At 42.8% G+C, this 19,725-nt stretch overlaps 1 protein-coding gene across 2 annotated transcripts in view; it reads left to right on the forward strand.

The window, feature by feature from the left end:
• The window catches only part of UBASH3B (ubiquitin associated and SH3 domain containing B), a 158,493-nt gene extending 139,352 nt beyond the window's left edge, over positions 1 to 19,141 (forward strand). For both annotated transcript variants that reach the window (XM_023208493.3, XM_023208492.3), the window contains exons 7-14: positions 235 to 367; positions 1,686 to 1,806; positions 2,714 to 2,836; positions 4,359 to 4,451; positions 6,280 to 6,424; positions 11,298 to 11,404; positions 12,966 to 13,075; positions 14,401 to 19,141. In XM_023208493.3, coding sequence (XP_023064261.1) covers positions 235 to 367; positions 1,686 to 1,806; positions 2,714 to 2,836; positions 4,359 to 4,451; positions 6,280 to 6,424; positions 11,298 to 11,404; positions 12,966 to 13,075; positions 14,401 to 14,538 — 970 coding nt within the window. In that variant the 3' untranslated portion in view covers positions 14,539 to 19,141. The remainder of the gene's footprint in view (positions 1 to 234; positions 368 to 1,685; positions 1,807 to 2,713; positions 2,837 to 4,358; positions 4,452 to 6,279; positions 6,425 to 11,297; positions 11,405 to 12,965; positions 13,076 to 14,400) is intronic.
• Positions 19,142 to 19,725: the final 584 nt, after the last annotated feature.

Genomic DNA, 19,725 nt, shown 5'->3' on the forward strand with positions numbered 1-19,725 from the left:
AAGTGCAGGTGTGAGTCACCACGCCTGGCCTACCTCTAATTTATTAACTGCAAGTCTTCAGTATAAAAGAAGGTATTCTTCTTTTAGGAATGGGACCACTCCTGCTCAGCTTCCCTCATCATTGCGCTACCCACAGGGGGCACTGAGTTAATTCCCACACTCCTGTTGAGCCCAGGAGGAAGTGCTGATGACTGCTGGCCAGAGCGTTAACACCTTCCTTATCTTCCTCTGCAGTTCTTATTCAATCTTAAATACATCATCGTCCAACTCTCTCACATTTGGGGATGGAGTATTGGAGAGGCGGCCGTATGAGGACCAGGGGCTCGGGGAGACGACTCCTCTTACTATCATCTGCCAGCCCATGCAGGTAAGGCCGATTGTTAGGGTCACACCCCCAACTCTAACCAGGATTCACTGAGAACCTATTTATTAAGTATGAGGCATTGCCCTTGCTATCTCCAAAGGTTGCATGATCTCTTGGGAAGAAAGTACACCAAATTATAAAAAATATACAAAAATTCAAGGCTAGGAAGAGTCAGATGAGCAGTACTGACAGTTACTTCCAACATTTGAACCTAGGCTCATAAGGAAGGTTGTTCCACAGACATAGGAGGAAATTTTATCTCTAAAGGAGGAATAATGCCCATAGTTGTATCTGTTTTGTAGTTTGTTACAAAGATTAAAGAAAATAATAAAATAAGGCTGGCACAATAACTGGCATATAATGAGTGCTCAGTATGTGTTAACTTTTTCAAGAAAGGTTGGAGATGGAAGGAGGCAGGGAGTCACTGTTGAACAGTACAAATAGAAGCAAGCTGCAAGTTCAAGCATGTTGAGGATCAAGAGAGTAGACCATTGTGGCTGGAGCCCAGGATTTGAATTAAGGAACAATAGGAAAAGAGATGAGAAGGATCATGCCACCATTCCACATATTAGCCTTGTCAGGGCAACTAGAAGCAAATGTGAAGTGCTGGCCAGCACTAAGGAAACGGGAAAAGCTGGCTATATCAGAAAGAAGGAATGTAGAAACATCTGTAAGGTTCCATGCAGCAGTTATAGAAGCCAAAGTCATTTGGACAAGCCTTTGGCTCGACTTGCCTGTGTCATCACCCAGAGGTAGCAGTTGTCTCATTTTGGGGATCACCAACATATATATATATAATCAGACAGCAGAGCCTACATTGTGATTAGAATAGGAAAACAGGTCTCATTGCTTGAGTGGACCATGGGGACCACGTGGTCTGGCCACACACTTTAGAGAAAAGGTAGACACATTTGTGATCACAGAAGCCCTCACTCCCTGAAGAAGTTGATGAATTGCCCCTTCTTGGGGAAGAAGGTGTCCCACTAGATGGCTGTCTCTACATGAATAGCTAGTTTTACCTCTGAGCTGTAACTGAAAGTGTACAGCATGTTTTAGTAATGGCCAAATGCTACTCCTACAAAGGGCAGCTGTGGCAACAATAATGCCCTTTCCACAACCCTTCCCATTTTATAAAGACATGCAGTTTATCTTATTTGAGCTCAAAATAACTTATGAGGTCTGTAGGATGAGTCTTACTGTCCTCACCTAGTCATACCTTGGCAGAACTTTGGTAGTAGAGCTCAGCTCACCTGGCACCTGGCTCCAAGACATGTCCACTTTGCCATGTGAGTCTTCACTAATATCCTTTCTTTCTCTGTAGCCGCTGAGGGTCAACAGCCAGCCCGGCCCCCAGAAGCGATGCCTCTTTGTGTGTCGGCATGGTGAGAGGATGGATGTTGTGTTTGGGAAGTACTGGCTGTCCCAGTGCTTCGATGCCAAAGGTGAGTTGTTGGTGGGCCTGCTCAGCACTGCCATACTCATAGTGGCCTCTAGGGGGCACAGTCAAGCTACAGTTATCCGGATGGAGTCATTTATAGTTTTGTGTACTATAGAAAATGTCTGTTATCTGTAAGCCCCTCCTGATTGTCTTGAGCTTTAGGGAAGAAGTAAGTGTTCTAGGCCGGGCGCGGTGGCTCAAGCCTGTAATCCCAGCACTTTGGGAGGCCGAGACCATCCTGGCTAACCTGGTGAAACCCCGTCTCTACTGAAAAATACAAAAAACTAGCCGGGCGAGGTGGCGGGCGCCTGTAGTCCCACCTACTCAGGAGGCTGAGGCAGGAGAATGGCGTGAACCCGGGAGGCGGAGCTTGCAGTGAGCTGAGATCCGGCCACTGCGCTCCAGCCTGGGCGACAGAGCGAGACTCCGTCTCAAAAAAAAAAAGAGAAGTGTTCTTGTCCCCATTCTATAAACTTGGATACCAGGACCAAAGAAGACAGATGTCTTGCCCAAGGCCATATGGCAAAGTCAGCAGCAGCAACGTGCCCTAATCCCATGGCCAGAGCTCCTGCCATTAAACCTCCCTGGCTCGCTCAGTTCCATTTTCACTTGAGTGGCGTTTGAAGATACGGAGGCTTGCCTAACCAGGGAATCTCACCTGCCTTAGGGTGCATGGTTATTACCTTCACTGAGAAACCCTCATGTCACTTTTGTCAGTAGAATGGAAGAGTGAATTCCAAGTCACTTTATGAAACAAGATATCAGCCTTGGTATTTTCTATCAGCTCCAGAGAGCTCAATGTGATCTCTTTGGCCAAGAAGGAATGGGGGTGGAGAGTGTCAGGATCAGTAAGGGAGTCCCAAGTAAACAAGAAATGTATGTATCCTCTGTCTAACCTTTTTATTTTTCAGGCCGCTACATACGGAGCAACCTGAACATGCCTCATAGTTTACCTCAGCGGAGTGGTGGTTTCAGAGATTACGAGAAAGATGCTCCCATCACTGTGTTTGGATGCATGCAAGCGAGACTAGTGGGTAAGTATCCTGGAGTGACTGTACTCCAGGCATTTCTTGCCTCCTCCTTCAAAACACTGGTACCATGGATATGCGGGACCCTTCCTGGGGGCTTCTATAACTTTCCTACAAGTAATAAATTTCCTCAATTCAAAAGGAACTAAGTTTAGGACACTGTGCTCAGCCCTGGGTTGGTTGACCAAAGTGAATGCGGTGTGGTCCTTATTGAGGACCTCGTGATCCAGTAATGGCTTGGGTTACTGTGCGCACTGTTGGATGTAGCAGACAGGTCAGCCTCTAGTTCAAGACAGCAGCATCTGCCAGCATGGCTGTGGAAGAGGACAAGAGTGAAGAAGACGGACCGTGGACTTGCTGAATTTATAAAGGCCAACTGATCCTTTGAAGATGCCCAGCGCTTTACAAGCCCATTCCATTACTGCCATGGGGAGATAGTACTTTCCTGTTCAGTCACTTAGCAGATATGTAGTGCTCACTTACTTTGTGCAAGGTATTGGACTAGGGGAACCCAAGTGTGAGTCAGGGAAACAAACTTATACGTGGATAAATATCATACAATATGATATACACAGAGCTATGCGTGGTCACAGAATATTATGGGAACACAAAAAGACATCTAAGAGGTGAAGAGGTGAGCTGGGAGCTGAAGTGGAAGTTAGCTGGGCAAAGAAGGAGCAGGAGTGAGGAAATGGCATTCTCAGTGGGAGGGAGCAGATAAACTGTCTGAGGCTTGAGAAACAGCCTCAGGAATGCAGGGGAAACCAAGTGCCTTGTGTCTAGAGTATAAATTGCAAGGCAAGGCAGAGATGAGGCTGGCAAGATGGATAAAGGCAAGTTCATAGAAGACCTTGATCACCGTATTAAGGTGCTCAGATTTAATCCAGTAGACAAAATAACTGGTTTCGAGGCCCGGCGTTGTGGCTGTCACATACAATCTAGCACTTTGAGAGGCTGAGGCAGGAGGATTGCTTGAGACCTGGAGTTTGAGGCTGCAGCGAGGTATAATCGCACCCCTGCACTCCAGCCTGAGTGACAGAGCAAAACCCTATCTCTGCAAATTAAATTAAGAATAATAATAAATTTTTAAAAGAAGTGGATTTTATGAGGATAGCATTAAAGTATGAGGTGTTGGGATTTATCTCTGGTGTCTAAGAATATGACATGTTGAGATTTTGGTTAGCACAGAATAAAATTGAAACAAGACCTAATATTCATAAAATAAATCCTCTTTCACAAACTCGAAGCCAAAGTATTGTCCTGTTTCTTAATATCTTCTAGCTAAAGGCTTTACCACTTGTTAGCACCAGAGGGAAGGGAAAGAAAAGACAAGAAGGGCTCTGTCACTTCCTCTCACAGGACACCGATGAGGGGTTTTGTTAGAAACTAACGAAGGCTGACACTACGGGCTCTATGTGAGCCCCAGTTAGGAAAGAAGGGTTTATAGGGGCTTACTGCTTGGCCCCCTCTCATCGAGGTGAGACTGAGTAAATCCATCAGACTGATTCTTCTGTGGTTTTCTTGGCAGGCGAAGCCTTATTAGAGAGCAGTACCATTATCGATCATGTCTACTGCTCCCCGTCCCTTCGCTGCGTTCAGACTGCTCACAATATCTTGAAAGGTAAGACTTGCAGGTTGACAAAAACAAGTAGTCCATCCCTCTGTTTCCAGGCAGCCCCACACGTAAATTATTTTAGAGTCATGGGACATTTGCCAGTTGAAAGCTTCGAATTTGGAGTGAAGCAAGGATTCTTTCAGAAGGCGATCTTTGCCCAAGTCCCAAAAACATACTCTGGCAGCCTAAGTGAAATAAAAGGAAGTATACTAATCATGTTTTCTTTGAGAATTTAAAGCGCTCTTGGATGAATCCTAGGCTTGCAAAATGTTCAGAGCTTATAGAGTGTGATCCTTTCTTTACACTTAATAGTCAAATAACTTTCCTGTTTTGATCTGTTGTTTGCCTCCTGTGGTGCTCCTAGGAGCCTCAAATCTTAATCATCATTTTTTCTTTACTTAATTGGAAAGACTTTAAAAACACCATTGCTACCAAGATACTCAACTTTCACCCTAAAATCTGTGGAAGCATGAGTTACAGGTATCTCCATTCTCATTTCATGGGAAGGAAAACTAAAAGGAACAGGATTAGACTGTTTACTTCTACCAAAGAAATGAATGAGCCAGAAATAAGCCAACAAAGAACTTGACACTACGTCTGCGTCTTCTGTCCTTTAACCTTAAGTAAACCTTTTCACTACCAGAAGGCATTTATGTATTAAATTTGCACAGAACAACTGGACTACATGCAATATGACGATAACTGAGCAGGGACCGTTTCTAGGAAGCCAGCTACACTACAGTAAAACAGAGGGCTTCTGCACTGCTGCTAGTAAATGTTCAACATTCGATTTTCTGATAGAGAAAATGAATAATTTACATGATATTCAAACACGATGTTGGATACTCAGAAACTATCTGAAGTTTCTTGGTAACACCATCATGGAATTTGCTTTAGAAAGAGGAATTATGGGGGCCAGGCGCCTCAGCCACCGAGGTGGGCGGTTCACGAGGTGAGGAGATCGAGACCATCCTGGCTCACACAGTGAAACCCTGTCTCTACTAAAAATACAAAAAAAAAAAAAAAGAAAGAGCTGGGCATGGTGGCAGGTGCCTGTAATCCCAGCTACTCGGGAGGCTGAGGCCAGAGAATCACTTGAACCCAGGAGGCAGAGATTGCAGTGAGCCAAGATTGGGCCACCGCACTCCAGCCTGAGTGACAGGGCGAGACTCCCTATCAAAAACAAAAAAACAAACCAAAAAAAAAAAAAAACAGAAAAAAGAAAGAAAGAGGAATTATGGTAGTCACAGGATTGAATAAATTTTCTTTTTTTGAGATAGAATCTCACTGTGTCACCAAGGCTGGAGTGCAGTGGCACAATCTTGGCTCACTACAACTTTCGCCTGCAGGGTTCAAGTGATTCTCCTGCCTCAGCCTCCTGAGTGCTGGGACCACAAGTACATGCCACCACACCCTGCTAATTTTTGTGTTTTGGGTAGAGATGGGGTTTCACCATGTTGGCCAGCCTGGTCTCAACTCCTGACCTCCAGTGATCCGCCCTTCTCTGCCTCCTAAAGTGTTGGGATTACAGGTGTGAGCTACCAAACCCAGCCTTGAATAAACTATATGGACAATGACTTGTGCCTTTTTTCCTTAAGTCAGATATGACTTAAAGCCAGCATACAGCCTGGGAGTATGGCAGGAGTATTAAACTCATGTGTTAGTAATGCACAAAAATTAAAAACCTTGTCCAAATCCACATGCTTCCGCTTCTGTTTAGCTATGTATAGCAGCCAGTAGGAAAGAGAATAACTGATTTATCAGAATTTTTATAACAATTTGGCCTGAGAATATAGGGGCACTTCCTTCATCTTCACTGTATTTTACCCCTAAGGTTTACAACAAGAAAATCACTTGAAGATCCGTGTAGAGCCCGGCTTATTTGAGTGGACAAAATGGGTTGCTGGGAGCACGTTACCTGCCTGGATACCTCCATCGGAGTTAGCTGCAGCCAACCTGAGTGTTGATACAACCTACAGGTAAGCCTGGGAAACTGCTGCTTACTGAGGCCAGTGTGGAAGTGCTTTCTGCACTAGCACTAGGCCAAGTTCATGAAGGAGACAGGGCTGGACATCACCTACAGGCAGTTGTCCATAGTGGTGGAAATCGAGCTGTGATTTTAGATATCAAAACTGGAGAAAAGCCAGCATTTTTTTCATATTTGACATTAGTGTGGATTAGATTCTCCAGCCTCACCCCCGTGTTGGATTTTTCTGACTTTATTATACCTGCTTCAGTGTAATAAAACCATTCTGCATTCCAGCAATAAGCACCAGCTAATGATGATGCAGTTGAGAAGATTGGAGCGATAAGGGAGAGGATGATGTCTTACAGTTTCTACATTTAATTTTTCAAAGCATTTTTAAATCTCTGTATTATCTTTGTTTATTATTGCTATATCCCCAGAATGTAGGTAAACCATTTTTATATATGAGAGAGTTCAAATACCTTGTCTAAAAGTATTTATACATTTAGTGACCACATTTAACAATAATAACCTTTATTCATCATTTTCCACATGTCCAGCCCCACGCAATCTTCTGGGCAGTCATCCCATTCCTGTTCCTTTCCTTTTTCCATTAGACCCAACTGTGCTGGGATTTGTAAAAAGTGTTTGTAGATTGCTTACAGCTGAATAATCCGCATGTACACAATTAAGAATTAATAATAGGCCCGGGCGCGGTGACTCATGCCTGTAATCCCAGCACTTTGGGAGGCTGGGCTGGGTGGATCACAAGGTCAAGAGATCGAGACCACCCTGGCCAACATGGTGAAACCCCATGTCTACTGAAAATATAAAAATTAGCTGGGTGTGGTGGTGCGCGCCTGTAGTCCCAGCTACTTGGGAGGACTGAGGCAGGAGAATCGCTTGAACCCGGGAGGCGGAGGTTTTGCAATGAGCCGAGATTGTGCCACTGCACTCCAGCCTGGTGACAGAGTGAGACTCTGTCTCAAAAAAAAAAAAAAAGAATTAATAATAACAAGTGGTCAATATAAGCAGAACTTTCTTATGTGATATCTATTGATCTTTCATTTCAAATACCTACCCAAACCACAAATAAAGCAATGTGCATTTCTAGCTAAGGTAATAAAGAATATCTTCTTTTTCCATATGCATTTTTTCTGCTCAGCAAATAAGACCTCAGATGACCCCATTAACTAGTTATGTGCTACTGCTTCTTGTCTGAAAGGAATTAGCATTGCTCAAAAATAAAATTAGATCGATCAACAGGATCCCCTGCGAATACACTTCACATTTTGTCCTATCCCCTTTCTGGCCACTGTTTTTCTGTTCTTTGCAGGCAATTAGCAATAAATTGCAACAGCCAGCATCCCTTTGGCCTGGAAAGAGGGGGAGTTGCCACCAACATTGGTTAAGTGACTTCCATCATTCACCACCAGTCCCACCCAGACCAATTTGGGTCAACTATGTCTTTGATATTTCCTTTAGGTGTGTTCTGCCATTGCCTTCCAAGCTGCCTTACAAAGGTCTCCAGAATCAGCCTACCTGAGCCTGTCAATGTACACTCAGATACACACCCCACCAGCAGTGTGAGCAGAAGGATGAATGCCAGGAACTTGGGGATCAGGACACAGTCCTTATTCCAGATTGCCTTTTCCTCTCCGGCAAATCAGAATTCAATTCAACCATTTCCTGTTTGGTGAGGGAATTGGGGGAGGAGATGAAGCCTCTAGTTTGAAAAATCAGTTGAGAAAGCCAAAGTGTAAGCATGTGAAAGGGACAGCCCTGGAGTTTAATTCCCTGTGAAATTAATGATGCCAAATGAACAAGCCTTTGGAAGCAAGGAAGTGGTGCCCAAATGATTGAAGACACATGGTGACAGGCAGAAGGGCTAGCCCTGAGAGCCAGGGTAGTGTGAGTCAGGCAGGCTCTGCTGAAAGAGCCCTCTCACCTTGCAACAGGGGTAGGAAGAGAACAGGAGGGAGGTGGGACTGAAAGCCAAGTTAGGGAAGCTAACCAGGCTGGTGACTAATATCGAAGCATCATCCACAGGCAGCAAGACCAGCCTAGGGCCTGGGGGATTGAAAAGCAACCCTAGCCTTGAGGAGCTGGGCCAGAGGAGCAAGGCAGAAAAAACAAAATCCACACCAGCTGGGTGGGGCTTCAGAACAGGGCATGGGACTGGGGCAGGGGACTAGAGGAGGGCATGGATCTGGACTGTTAGAGGGGAAACAAATCAAACTTTGGTGTGAGGCTCAAAGCACAGGCCTGTGCTTACAACCTGGAGCACAGCAAGGTGGGGAGCAGAGAGTATATGGGGGAGGATACTGTTTCGGGGATGCCCCCTGACTTCCAGAGCACTGGATTCCAGGTTGAGTGGGTGGTGGGAAGGCCACCTGACTCTGAGGACAGTACAGGGCCTGCAGGTGTGGCTAGCAGCATGACATGACCTGCTGACAGGGGTGAGAAAGCTCTGACTCAGGCCAAGCCCATCAGGGCTCCAGTCACTGGACTCATTCACAGGCTCCACTTTAAGGTGCTCGGAGAAGCCATAGGCAAGAACTGATCAGGAGGAACCAGAGCCCAGTACGTCTCCCGCTCTTCACCTACATAAATCTCACACATTACATGGTCTCACCCTTGAAATGACTCCCTGGGCCATACAAAGTGGCCTTTTGTCACTGTGGGGAGGGGACAGGCCTGGGAGATCAGGTGACATAAATGGAGATGGAACTGGGTGAGAGGTGGGGATGGGGAGACAAAAAGAGGAGAAAGAGCTTGCTCCAGAAAAATGAGGCGCAGCCCCAACAAGTGGTGATTCAGATCTCTACCAATCCCCCAGGGTGTTGTGAGACTCAGAAGGCTGTTTCCTAGGAGAAACATGCATGCTGAGAGAATGCAAGCTTCCTTCAAGTGGCACGGCATCCTTCCTCTCTGGACAGTAAGCCTATGTGCACAGAAGGGCAGGCTTAACAAGGGCACTGTCAGAAGCTGTGTGTGGAGGATAGGCTCACAGGCCAGACCCCAGACTCAGGTTCAAATCCAGGTTCTAAGAGTCGCTAACGGTGTTAGCATAGGCAAGTCAGCTGCAGCCTTTCTGAGCTTCTGTTTTGCCATCCATAAACAGTATTTACAAAAGCATTGCTGGGAGGATTAGACTGAAAGAATGCAAGTAGGATGCTTGCACAGAGCCTGACACATACGGGAACCTCAGTAAATATTTTCAGTGCTAATAGTAGCAGTAATAGTATATTCTGATCCAGAGGCCATGTGAATTCATTTTGAGAACTTACCACACCTCCACCAGGCACTAAACACCCAGCAGTGAAAGACAAAATATGAATTAAGAAAATTGAAATGACATAGTTGTACCCAGAAAACAAGATAAACATCTTGTGGAGCAGAAACTCTACATAGTTAAGCAGGGCGGAGGCAAGCAGAGGCGGGCCCCAAGGGCATTGGCGACTGGGTTTGAAGACATGCAGGGGCAGCAGGACAGGAAGCCTAGCTTTGATCATCCTCTTCCATGCTGTGTTAGTTCGTTTCACGCTGCTGACAAAGACATACCTGGGACTGGGCAATTTACAAAAGAAAGAGGTTTAATTGGACTTATACTTACACGTGGCTGGGGAAGCCTCACAATCATGCCAGAAGGCAAGGAGGAGCAAGTCACGTCTTACATGGATTGCAGCAGGCAAAGAGAGAGCTTGTGCAGGGACCTCCCCTTTTTAAAACCATCAGATCAGCCGGGTGCAGTGGCTCACGTCTGTAATCCCAGCACTTTGGGAGGCTGAGGTGGGTGGATCATCTGAGGTCAGGAGTTCAAGATCAGCCTGGCCAACATGGTGAAACCCTGTCTCTACTAAAAAAAATACAAAATTAACCGGGCGTGGTGGTGCATGCCTCTATTCACAACTACTCGGGAAGCTGAGGCAGGGGAATCACTTGAACCCAGTGGGTGGAAGATGCAATGAGTCGAGATCAAGCCATTGCACTCTAGCCTGGGCAACAAGAGTGAAACTCCATCTCAAAAATAAAAAACAAACAAAAACAAATAACAAAAAATAAAATAAAAAATAAAACCATCAGATCTCGTGAGACTCATTCACTATCACGAGAATAGCACAGGAAAGAGCTGCCCCCATGATTCAGTTACTTCCCACCAAGTCCCTCCCACAACATGTGGAAATTCAAGATGAGATTTGGGTGGGGGACAGCCAGGCCTCCAGACCGGTAGTGGACACACAGTATCACATGCCTTTGTAGATTGTATAGTAATTATCATTTACATCACTAGCCTCTTCACCCCCAACCACAGACAGAGAACTTCTCCAGCACAGAAATTGGGTTGTCTTCATCTTTATGCTCTGTACTTCTCCTTGTGCCAAGTGTGTGGTCTGTGTTCAAAATAAGAGAGAAATAAAAGGAACAGACTGGTGAAGTTTTATAAACTCACCAAGAATCAGATGGACCTAATATCTGCTTTTAAAACCTATCCTTGCAGCTCTTGAAGAGAGGCCTGGGAAATCCCCGCTGATGTAAATAGGTTGAGGGTTCCCATCTCTGCTTTGCTTTGTATTAGCTATGTGACTGGGACCATCAATCAAGGGCTTATATGTTATCCTGTGAGTGAGACTTGCATTGAATGTCTCATTTTTCACCTGGTCATTGTGACACCATACACGTACCTGTTATTTCTGTACATTTCCACTCCATGTTCATATAGTGGAAATACCCTTCCCTATACCTTTCTCCTTTCTAGGGAAATGGATAAGCAAACAGATCTATGGGATCTTTAGAAAACCCTTGAAAGAAAAGTTTAGAGCAATATCTTCCTTTGTCTCAAGATCAAAATGTTTTCATTTCCTTTGTTCATTTTTCTATTACAGACCTCACATTCCAGTCAGCAAATTAGTTGTTTCAGAATCCTATGATACTTATATCAGTAGAAGTTTCCAAGTAACAAAAGAAATAATAAGTGAATGTAAAAGTAAAGGTAAGTGGTTATTATTCTGAACTCTGTCTTTACGTACGTGATTATTTCTCTGTAATGGTTAATAGGCTATTCAAGATGTTTCATCTTGCTTTGGCTAACCAAAGAAATGTATTTCCAGATTTTCTTCCAGATACTTTTACATTAAATGTGTAATATTCTCTGAGTACCTAAAATGGTAGATATTCCAGGGGTTTATACCAGACTTAATTACTATTCTTAATAACTTAAATTCTGCATTATAGGTATTCTTCTTGCACCCTGTGAGATTCCCTCTGATAATTTCCAAAAGCTCTAGCATGCCACTGTTTTGCCTATAATTGATCCAGCGGCATGCACACCTACACACAACACACCTACACAGACACACACACCTTCCCTGCTATCACCAAGAGCAGTGTTCTGTAAGGCTCAAGTGTGTTTGCTATTGAATTTTCTAAATATTGAGCTCAAATATTTAATATATAAGATTGTTCACTATAAATTTTTTAGTGAAAAAGACAGATTGCAAAAAAAGTGTGGACATTCCCTTCATCTCTTTTTTTTTTTTTTTTAAGTTAAAATACTTATATTCAAACAGTAGACAGCCATGAGCAACAATATTATGGATGATGCCTACCTTCTAGTTTTCATTGATTAGCCACTCACTGGCATAAAGGTACACAACATGTTCTATCAACCAGAAAGTCTCAAGTGCTCACAGTTCTACAGTGGGAACGTTTAAAACTACATTAGAAGGAGTAACACAGAGAGCCCTATGGACCTACAGCAGTTCTGTATCTTGATTGTCATGGTGTTACACAAAGCTACACATATGATAGAATTGCATGAACTGTATCATCACATACACACAAACTACTGCTTACACGCCTGCTAAAATCTGAATACGCTGTGTGTATTGCACCAGCGTCCGTTTCCTGGGTCTGATACTGTACCAGAATTATGTAAGATGTTACCATTGGAGGGGGCTGGGAGGAAGGGTTCATGGGACCTTGCTGGTATGTATGTATATGTATTGTATGTAACCCTCCCATAAGTCAATAATAATAATTACTATTATTACTGAGACAGGGTCTTGCTCCTGTCACTCAGGCTGGAGTGCAGTGATGCAGTCATGACTCACTATAGCCTCAATCTCCTGGGCTCAAGTGATCCCCCCACATCGGCCTCCCAAGTAGCTGGAACTACAGTCATAGGTCACCACACCCAGCTAATTTTCTTTTAATTTTCTGTAGGGACAGGGTCTCACTATGTTTCTCAGGCTGCTCTCAAACTCCTGAGCTCGAGTGATCCTCCCTCCTCCTTCTCTCAAAGTACTGGAATTACAGGGATGAGCCACCACACCTGGCCTCATACATCTGTAACTATTTTAAGATAAAATGTTTTCTTTAAAAAAATTAGGCTGCCTTATCAATAACAAAGCACTTACAAAATATTGCTTAGGCAAATTGTCTTCTTCTTGAGTGTGTTTGCTCCCCTCCAGAGCATTTAGTTAGCTTCCAGTATTTGCAGTTTCCATGTCTTTATAGAAACAGTCTTCCCATTCCTTGCCATTTTCCCCCAGGAAATAACATCCTGATTGTGGCCCACGCATCTTCCCTTGAAGCTTGTACCTGCCAACTTCAGGGCCTGTCGCCTCAGAACTCCAAGGACTTCGTACAAATGGTCCGAAAGGTAATTCATTCTTGCTCTTTGGGGTCCGTGATGGCTAGTAGTTTGAGGTCAGCACAGTGACTGGCTGATTACTAAGTTCTTTGAAGCATGTGTTTATGCTGAGCTGGGAATATTCATTTATTGATTCACTCAACCAAGACGTATTGAGTGATACTCTGTGCGGGGCACTTTATTAAGCCTTGTGTTAGAAAAACAATGTATTAGAGCTAGTTCTAGCTTCTAAGAGCTAAAATGTAGGAAGCAGCTAGGAATTATAAGCAAATTGCCTGGATTTCCCTGAGGGACCTTCTTTGAATTTCCCGGAGGGAATTTGGGTTGGATCAATAGAGGTCAGTCCAAAAAGACAGCATCTGAAAGCTTAACTCAAACACAGGTCCTTGAAGGTAGGCTGAGGCATGCAGCAATGTAAAATGAGGAGGCTAAGAGGCAAAGCCAGGAACAAGACAGCAAGACAGAAAACCCATGAGGCTGACCCACACATCTGGAGTCTTCCTTTCTGTGGGAGAGGTTTTCTGGTCAGCTGCCTCCCACACACTTCCCTTCAGCCGAATTACATACTTCCTTTCTCTGCCACCAGAGAAACTGGTTCAAACTCATTCGCAATTTTTTTTCACATTTTTGAAAAGTTTATTTATGCATCTGTCCTCATTTGTAAGTGCTGGAAGACAGAGAATTTGTCTTGTTTGTAAATGCAGCTCTCTGGACACAGACAAAAATAAGTTTTAAAATTGCTGTGACAACTGAAGTGAGGGAAAGCACAGCTTCAGCTTTGAATGTTATAGAGACTCATCAGGAGAAAAAAAAAAACGGGTGAAACAAGTTTTTTTAAATTGGAGCATCTTTTCCATTGGGTCCAAGTATAATTTCAGAAATGTTTGAGCTGCCTTTTTCTTTTCTTTTCTTTTTTTTTTTTTTAAGACAGAGTCTTGCTCTGTCAGCTGGAGCGCAGTGACACAATCTCGGCTCACTGTAACCTCTGCCTCCTGGGTTCAAGCGATTCTCCTGATTCAGCCTCTCAAGTAGCTGGGATTACAGGCACACGCCACCACGCCCAGCTGGTTTTTTTGTATTTTTAGTATAGACGAGGTTTGCCATGTTAGCCGGGCTGGTCTTGAACTCTTGACCTCAAGTGATCCGCCTGCCTCAGCCTCCCAAAGTACTGGGATTACAGGCCTGAGCCACTGTGCCTGGCCTTAAGCTGCCTTTTTAACTTGACTTGCAATTAGGAATTAACTCCTGACATTGTAGCCTTACGTATTTTGGTCCTCTTTTTCTGCATTAAACCTATCTTCTAATATCCCCTTCCTTTACGACTCTTACTTCAGATCCCATATCTGGGATTTTGTTCCTGTGAAGAATTAGGAGAAACTGGAATATGGCAGCTGACAGATCCACCAATCCTTCCTCTTACCCATGGACCAACTGGGGGCTTCAACTGGAGAGAGACCTTGCTTCAAGAATAAACCACACCAGTGAACAAGACGGAAAGGCCTTTTGGAAACGTGTCTTTTTGTGTGTTTAAAAATCCACACCACATTCTAAGTGGACAGCTCAGAATAATTTAGCATTTCCTTTCACACTTAAAGTTCTTAAGATGAGACTGTGTAAGTGAGAGAAAGACTTGATTCAGAGGAAAAACAATGTGTTCTCTCTGGACTCCTGCCTAGCTCACAAGGCTTTGGAGACTTGTCTCCCTAACTCGGGGCACCGGCTACAGAAGAGAATGTTTCGTTCCTTCCAGGTATGCACAGCTAAGGGGCCTCATTCCCCCCAGAGGGAGCTGCTGGCCCGCTCTAAGGGGTACAAGAGGAAGGAGTGTGCCCAGACCAGCTGGGGGAGCATTGAAAGGGCAGTTTGGGGATGGAATTTTTTTTTGATCTCCATTTTCCAGTTAGGCAGAGCCAAGCTGAGGAATCCTTTTAAGATTATTAGAAAACATGCCCTGAAGAGCGTTGTTCTTAGGTTACACGTGAAATCCTACCCTCATAGCCCCCACACACCAGTGTTGCTGGCTGAAGACACCTGCTTAAGGATGCTAACATTTACCCTGGTACTGCCACATTCTCTCTAGAGCAGCTGGCCCTTCTTGCTACAGCCCTTCCCACCCCCTTGCTTCTGTGAAATGGGGAGACAAAGCACTTTTGCTCTCCAAAGCACTTTTGGATACTCAGGAGGAAAGATAAGATACGTGTTTGAAGTATTCAGTCATAGGAGCAAAGAACTTGCAAAATATGAAGTGACTTGGAATTACCCGTGTTGTAGCCTAATGTGCTACTACATTTCTAAATCACCAATATTTGCTTGTCTTTGCCTAGGGGCAAAGCCTAGACTCTAGACTCATAGTCTAGCCTCTAGACTATGTTAACTAGTTAAGGATGTTACATTTTGAAAGGATGTATGTTAGATATATTACTTGCAGCAGGAAGTTCACTCTGTGCAATATGGACGTGTTTGCAAACCATACCAAGGGTCAGGTTGCTGTACACTTACAGTACATGTCAACCATAACAGAACATCCACAAATGCATCAGTTATACCAGGGATGTATAGTAAGTCAGGGAACTAATATAAATGATGACAGGCATGGCTGCACTGCTACGTGTGCTGTCATTTTGTTTGTTTTTCTATGATAATTTAAAATATATAGGTAGGGCTACTTGAGGAAATTTGGAGAGCCACATTCTGTGGTTTCTCATTATACTTACTTCCTGCATTTAGAGGGAGTTTATTTAAAAGAAAAATAAATGACAATCAAACCAAATCATCAGTTATCAATATCTGTTTAATTGTGTGACTATCTGACTGTTGATGGCCACAGACGATGGTCTCCTATGGTATAGTTCACTCTGTAGAAGATGTATGCAAAGTGAAACGCCAGCCCTTTAAAGAAACAGTAGTTAGTGTAAAATGAATGTTTGTATGTTGCAGTAACATTGACTGTGTTTCAAAACTCAGATGCATAAAACGTGAGGTATATAAAAATAGATCTATGCCTGTATTTGAAACTACAACTTGATAACCCCTAGAAAGAAGAGGACATGAAAGGATGCTGGCTATATATGTTAATCAGCAAAAGGATTATAGTTGTTTTGTTCTGTTTTTAGAGACAGGGTCTCACTATACTGCTTACGCTGGTCTTGAACTCCTGGGCTCAAGCGATCCTCCTGCCTCTGTCTCCCAAAGTGCTAGGATTACAGGTGTGAGACACCACACCTGGCCCATAGTTGTATTTTTTTAGGTCACTTAGAAAAATATGTCATACATTTTACATTTTGAGAAACAAATCATGGTTTCTTATAGCATTGCACAAACATTGACCCAGCTTCTGGGTATGGAAATAAACCTATGGTGACATGTTAATATAAAATGTTGGAGGGGAATATTCCCAGTAAAGGTCTTAAAAGAAAAGTCACATTACAGCTAATATAATGGCCCTACCATTCATTCTTCTGGTATTTGTGATGAAGTGAATCCACTGTTTAATCAGATCCATAATCTTTAACAGATTCACCACAAATTTTTTGTGGGCGTTGAGTGCTCAGAATAATGCTTGAACGCCTCACCTTGAAACTGTTCTGGGCTGTATCTGTAATGTATGAAATAGAGTCTGGAATAGGTTATCCACTCCATCTCTCTGGGTTATCTTAGTCATATGATGACCTGATAAATCTGTCTGACTGGGCTACAATCCATTGTTCTTAGTCCAATATGGACACTGCCTTAGGCAATGGTCTATATAAACAAAAGGAGATAGAGATCTGAAATAATTTTCTGAATAATTTCGGTGGAAAACAAGGAAGAGTGTATTTCTCTGCTTTCAATTTCATTATTTCAAATTGCTTATCAAAATGGCCCAAAAGATCTGGATTCACATTAAGTTCTCCTTGCACACTTACCTACTTAAAAAACTAAACTTGCACTGCAACTGAGAAATTATTTGGAAATCATGTGGAATCTATGTATAATCAAAGAAACAGACAACTATATTACTCAATTTCATATACATCCAAAAAGTATAGGCTAATATTGTACATAACCTGAGTTGCAGCTGGTTCTTTTTGATCTGAAGCTGATGCTTATTAGGACAAATGATGTCTGGGGAGAGGAGAAGGAAGGAAGGGCAAGGAAGGAATTGACAGATAAGAAGCAAATGGTTTCTTGTACAGAAGAATTTTGTTTTAATGTAGAACGTTATTTGAAATGAACTAGGTGAAATGAAATTAACTGAAGGTTTTAATCTGGGATTGAAAGCCTGAAACCGTTTCCTGCTTCGACAAGTGTGCCACATCAATCCGGTAATGCCCCAGTGGTAGTCACAGATAGAACTTTGTTTCCTGTGATTTTAAAACACCGCATCTGTTCCTCCATGGACTAGAGTAATTGGCACATTTTAATGCATAAGCTGGGGGTTTCATTTTCCCAGGCTCTCTTCACCATCACTGCATTGGTAGCTGGGAGCTTATTGCTTCACCCCAGTATGGAGTTTAGATTACAGTGTTTTCCCTTACATTTAGATTCATAGAATCTGAATGGCTGATTAAATGGCCATCTGATGGCTGAAAGAGGTGGGTATTTTTCACTCTGTAGTGAAAGGCTTGGAGGAGTTTCTACTTTTTATTTTAATTATACTTTAACCAAAGAATTATTTTAAAGTAACCTTATATTTGAAAGATGATTTTGCAAAAAATAAAAAATAAAAAATAATGTCTCCTGGAGTGATGTCTGTTTGGTAAATCATTGTTGATAATTTCCTTGTTAGTGGTATTTGGAATGCATATAGATTGTCCTGTCATTGTGTTTAGCATTACCATAAATGTATCTTTTCCACTCAACTAGCTGTATTCGTATTAAAATGAAGTCTGTTATTTCAGTTACCTAGTGTCCTTGGGAACTAATTGAACAGCTACAGTAAGAGAAGTTCCTATCTCATTGCCTTTGTGGAAAGGCTTCCCTATGTGGTAAAAGGAAGGCATTCCTCTGTAACCTAGGCACTCTGCAAGTCCAGTGTTTAATTTCAAAGCAGTGATGAATTGCTCTTTTGAAATTACGCTAAGTAATCCATGTGTTAGAATACAGATGAACCTCCGTTTGATTTCACAGGCTTCAGCACAGACAACTGTTACTGAGTCTGCACGAACTTAGATAATGAGGTGCAGGGTTATTTGCATTTAAATTGTAATCCAGCACACGTGTGAGAAAGAAGAGGCGCTAGTCTAAAAGGCTGCCTTGCGGGGAGAGATGAGACAGGCGGAGGAGGGTGGGGTAAGGAGCGATTTAACATCTATTTAGGTTAATGTTCACTTTACAAAGGTGATGGGGATATTTTGTTACATGATAGCAGATGCTTTTCATTTTTAAACATAGGATTAAAATTGGATTTGCTTCTCTTTAATACTTCAACATATTGAATTTTCCTAGGAAAGTGACTAGCTATAATGAAAATTCAAGGGAAAGGGGAAAAAATTGTCTGTAAATGCAGATGAAATAACTTCATTTTAAAATACAAATAATAGTAGGTTTGGTGTATGTAGGTTTAAAATTATAGTGATGAGTAGTCAAACTTAATATACAATCAGTTCTTACAAATATTTTACACTTAGCTGCCATTACACAACAAATTGGAATTTTGCAGCTGTTCAACTGTCATGGACTCTGTACAGGATAAACGTGTATAATGGGAAATATGTACTGCTTCTTTCTTTGATTGCCACTCAAGATGGAAACACCATGCCAAGGCATTTTGGTTATACACAGATCATTCTAAACCTGTTATTTTGGAGAGGTATATTGGTTTCTTTCTCATTTATAAGGCTATTGTATTTTTTTTTTCTATGTGATTCAGGTGTATTTATTTGAAGAATATTTGTAATTATTGGAAAACCACACCTACCTGTATTGCCAAATTCTTTGTAAACTCTCCGTGGCATTTGTGCTTTCCTGGCTGAGAGCTCCCCGCTGTCGATACAGCTATGGCACCATTGTAATTACAGGTGCACCTTTCAGGTGCATCTCCATTAAATGGTTCATAGATGATTTAATAAAAAGAAACTTCTTAGTTGATCCAGAGCAATGTCATTTTAAATCTGAGTCGTCTCTTCCTATCATGTTTTCAGATGTTACTTTGTTCATCATTATTCATTAAACGTGCATTCAGAGTGTGATTCTGTTTTCAAAAGATCAGAGGACACTTGCTGCTGATGGAAGGAGAGGATGCTCCAGCAGCACTGTGTGTCTCTGGACCCTTCTGACCAGGCATCAAGCCTCCATGCCATTCAGACTGGGGAGCTGGACACCCACTGTGTGTGAAAAAAGCAAGATTCAAAAATGCTTCCCCTGCCCTATGTGCAAACTAGGGAACAAAAAGTATCTTTCCTTCTACCTAACCTAGGTTCATGGCTGAGGCCCCTATAACAAAAGATAGATTGACAAAAGAAAAAGCATGTAAGTTTTTCATGTCTTGGGGCCAAGGGAAAGCTTCGCCTCTACCCTCTAAAGGTTCACTGAAAATAATTGACAGGAGGCAGATTAATGGAAAAAGCATATAAATGTATTAACTATGTGAGCATGTAGAGTATCACAGAGTGAGTGCCCAATCTCCCAACGGGGTACAGAGGCTTATATACCCCACATCGTAGGGGAAAGAGAATGGG

This window comes from Piliocolobus tephrosceles, chromosome 13 (assembly GCF_002776525.5).
Source record: "Piliocolobus tephrosceles isolate RC106 chromosome 13, ASM277652v3, whole genome shotgun sequence".
Lineage (NCBI taxonomy): Eukaryota > Metazoa > Chordata > Mammalia > Primates > Cercopithecidae > Piliocolobus > Piliocolobus tephrosceles.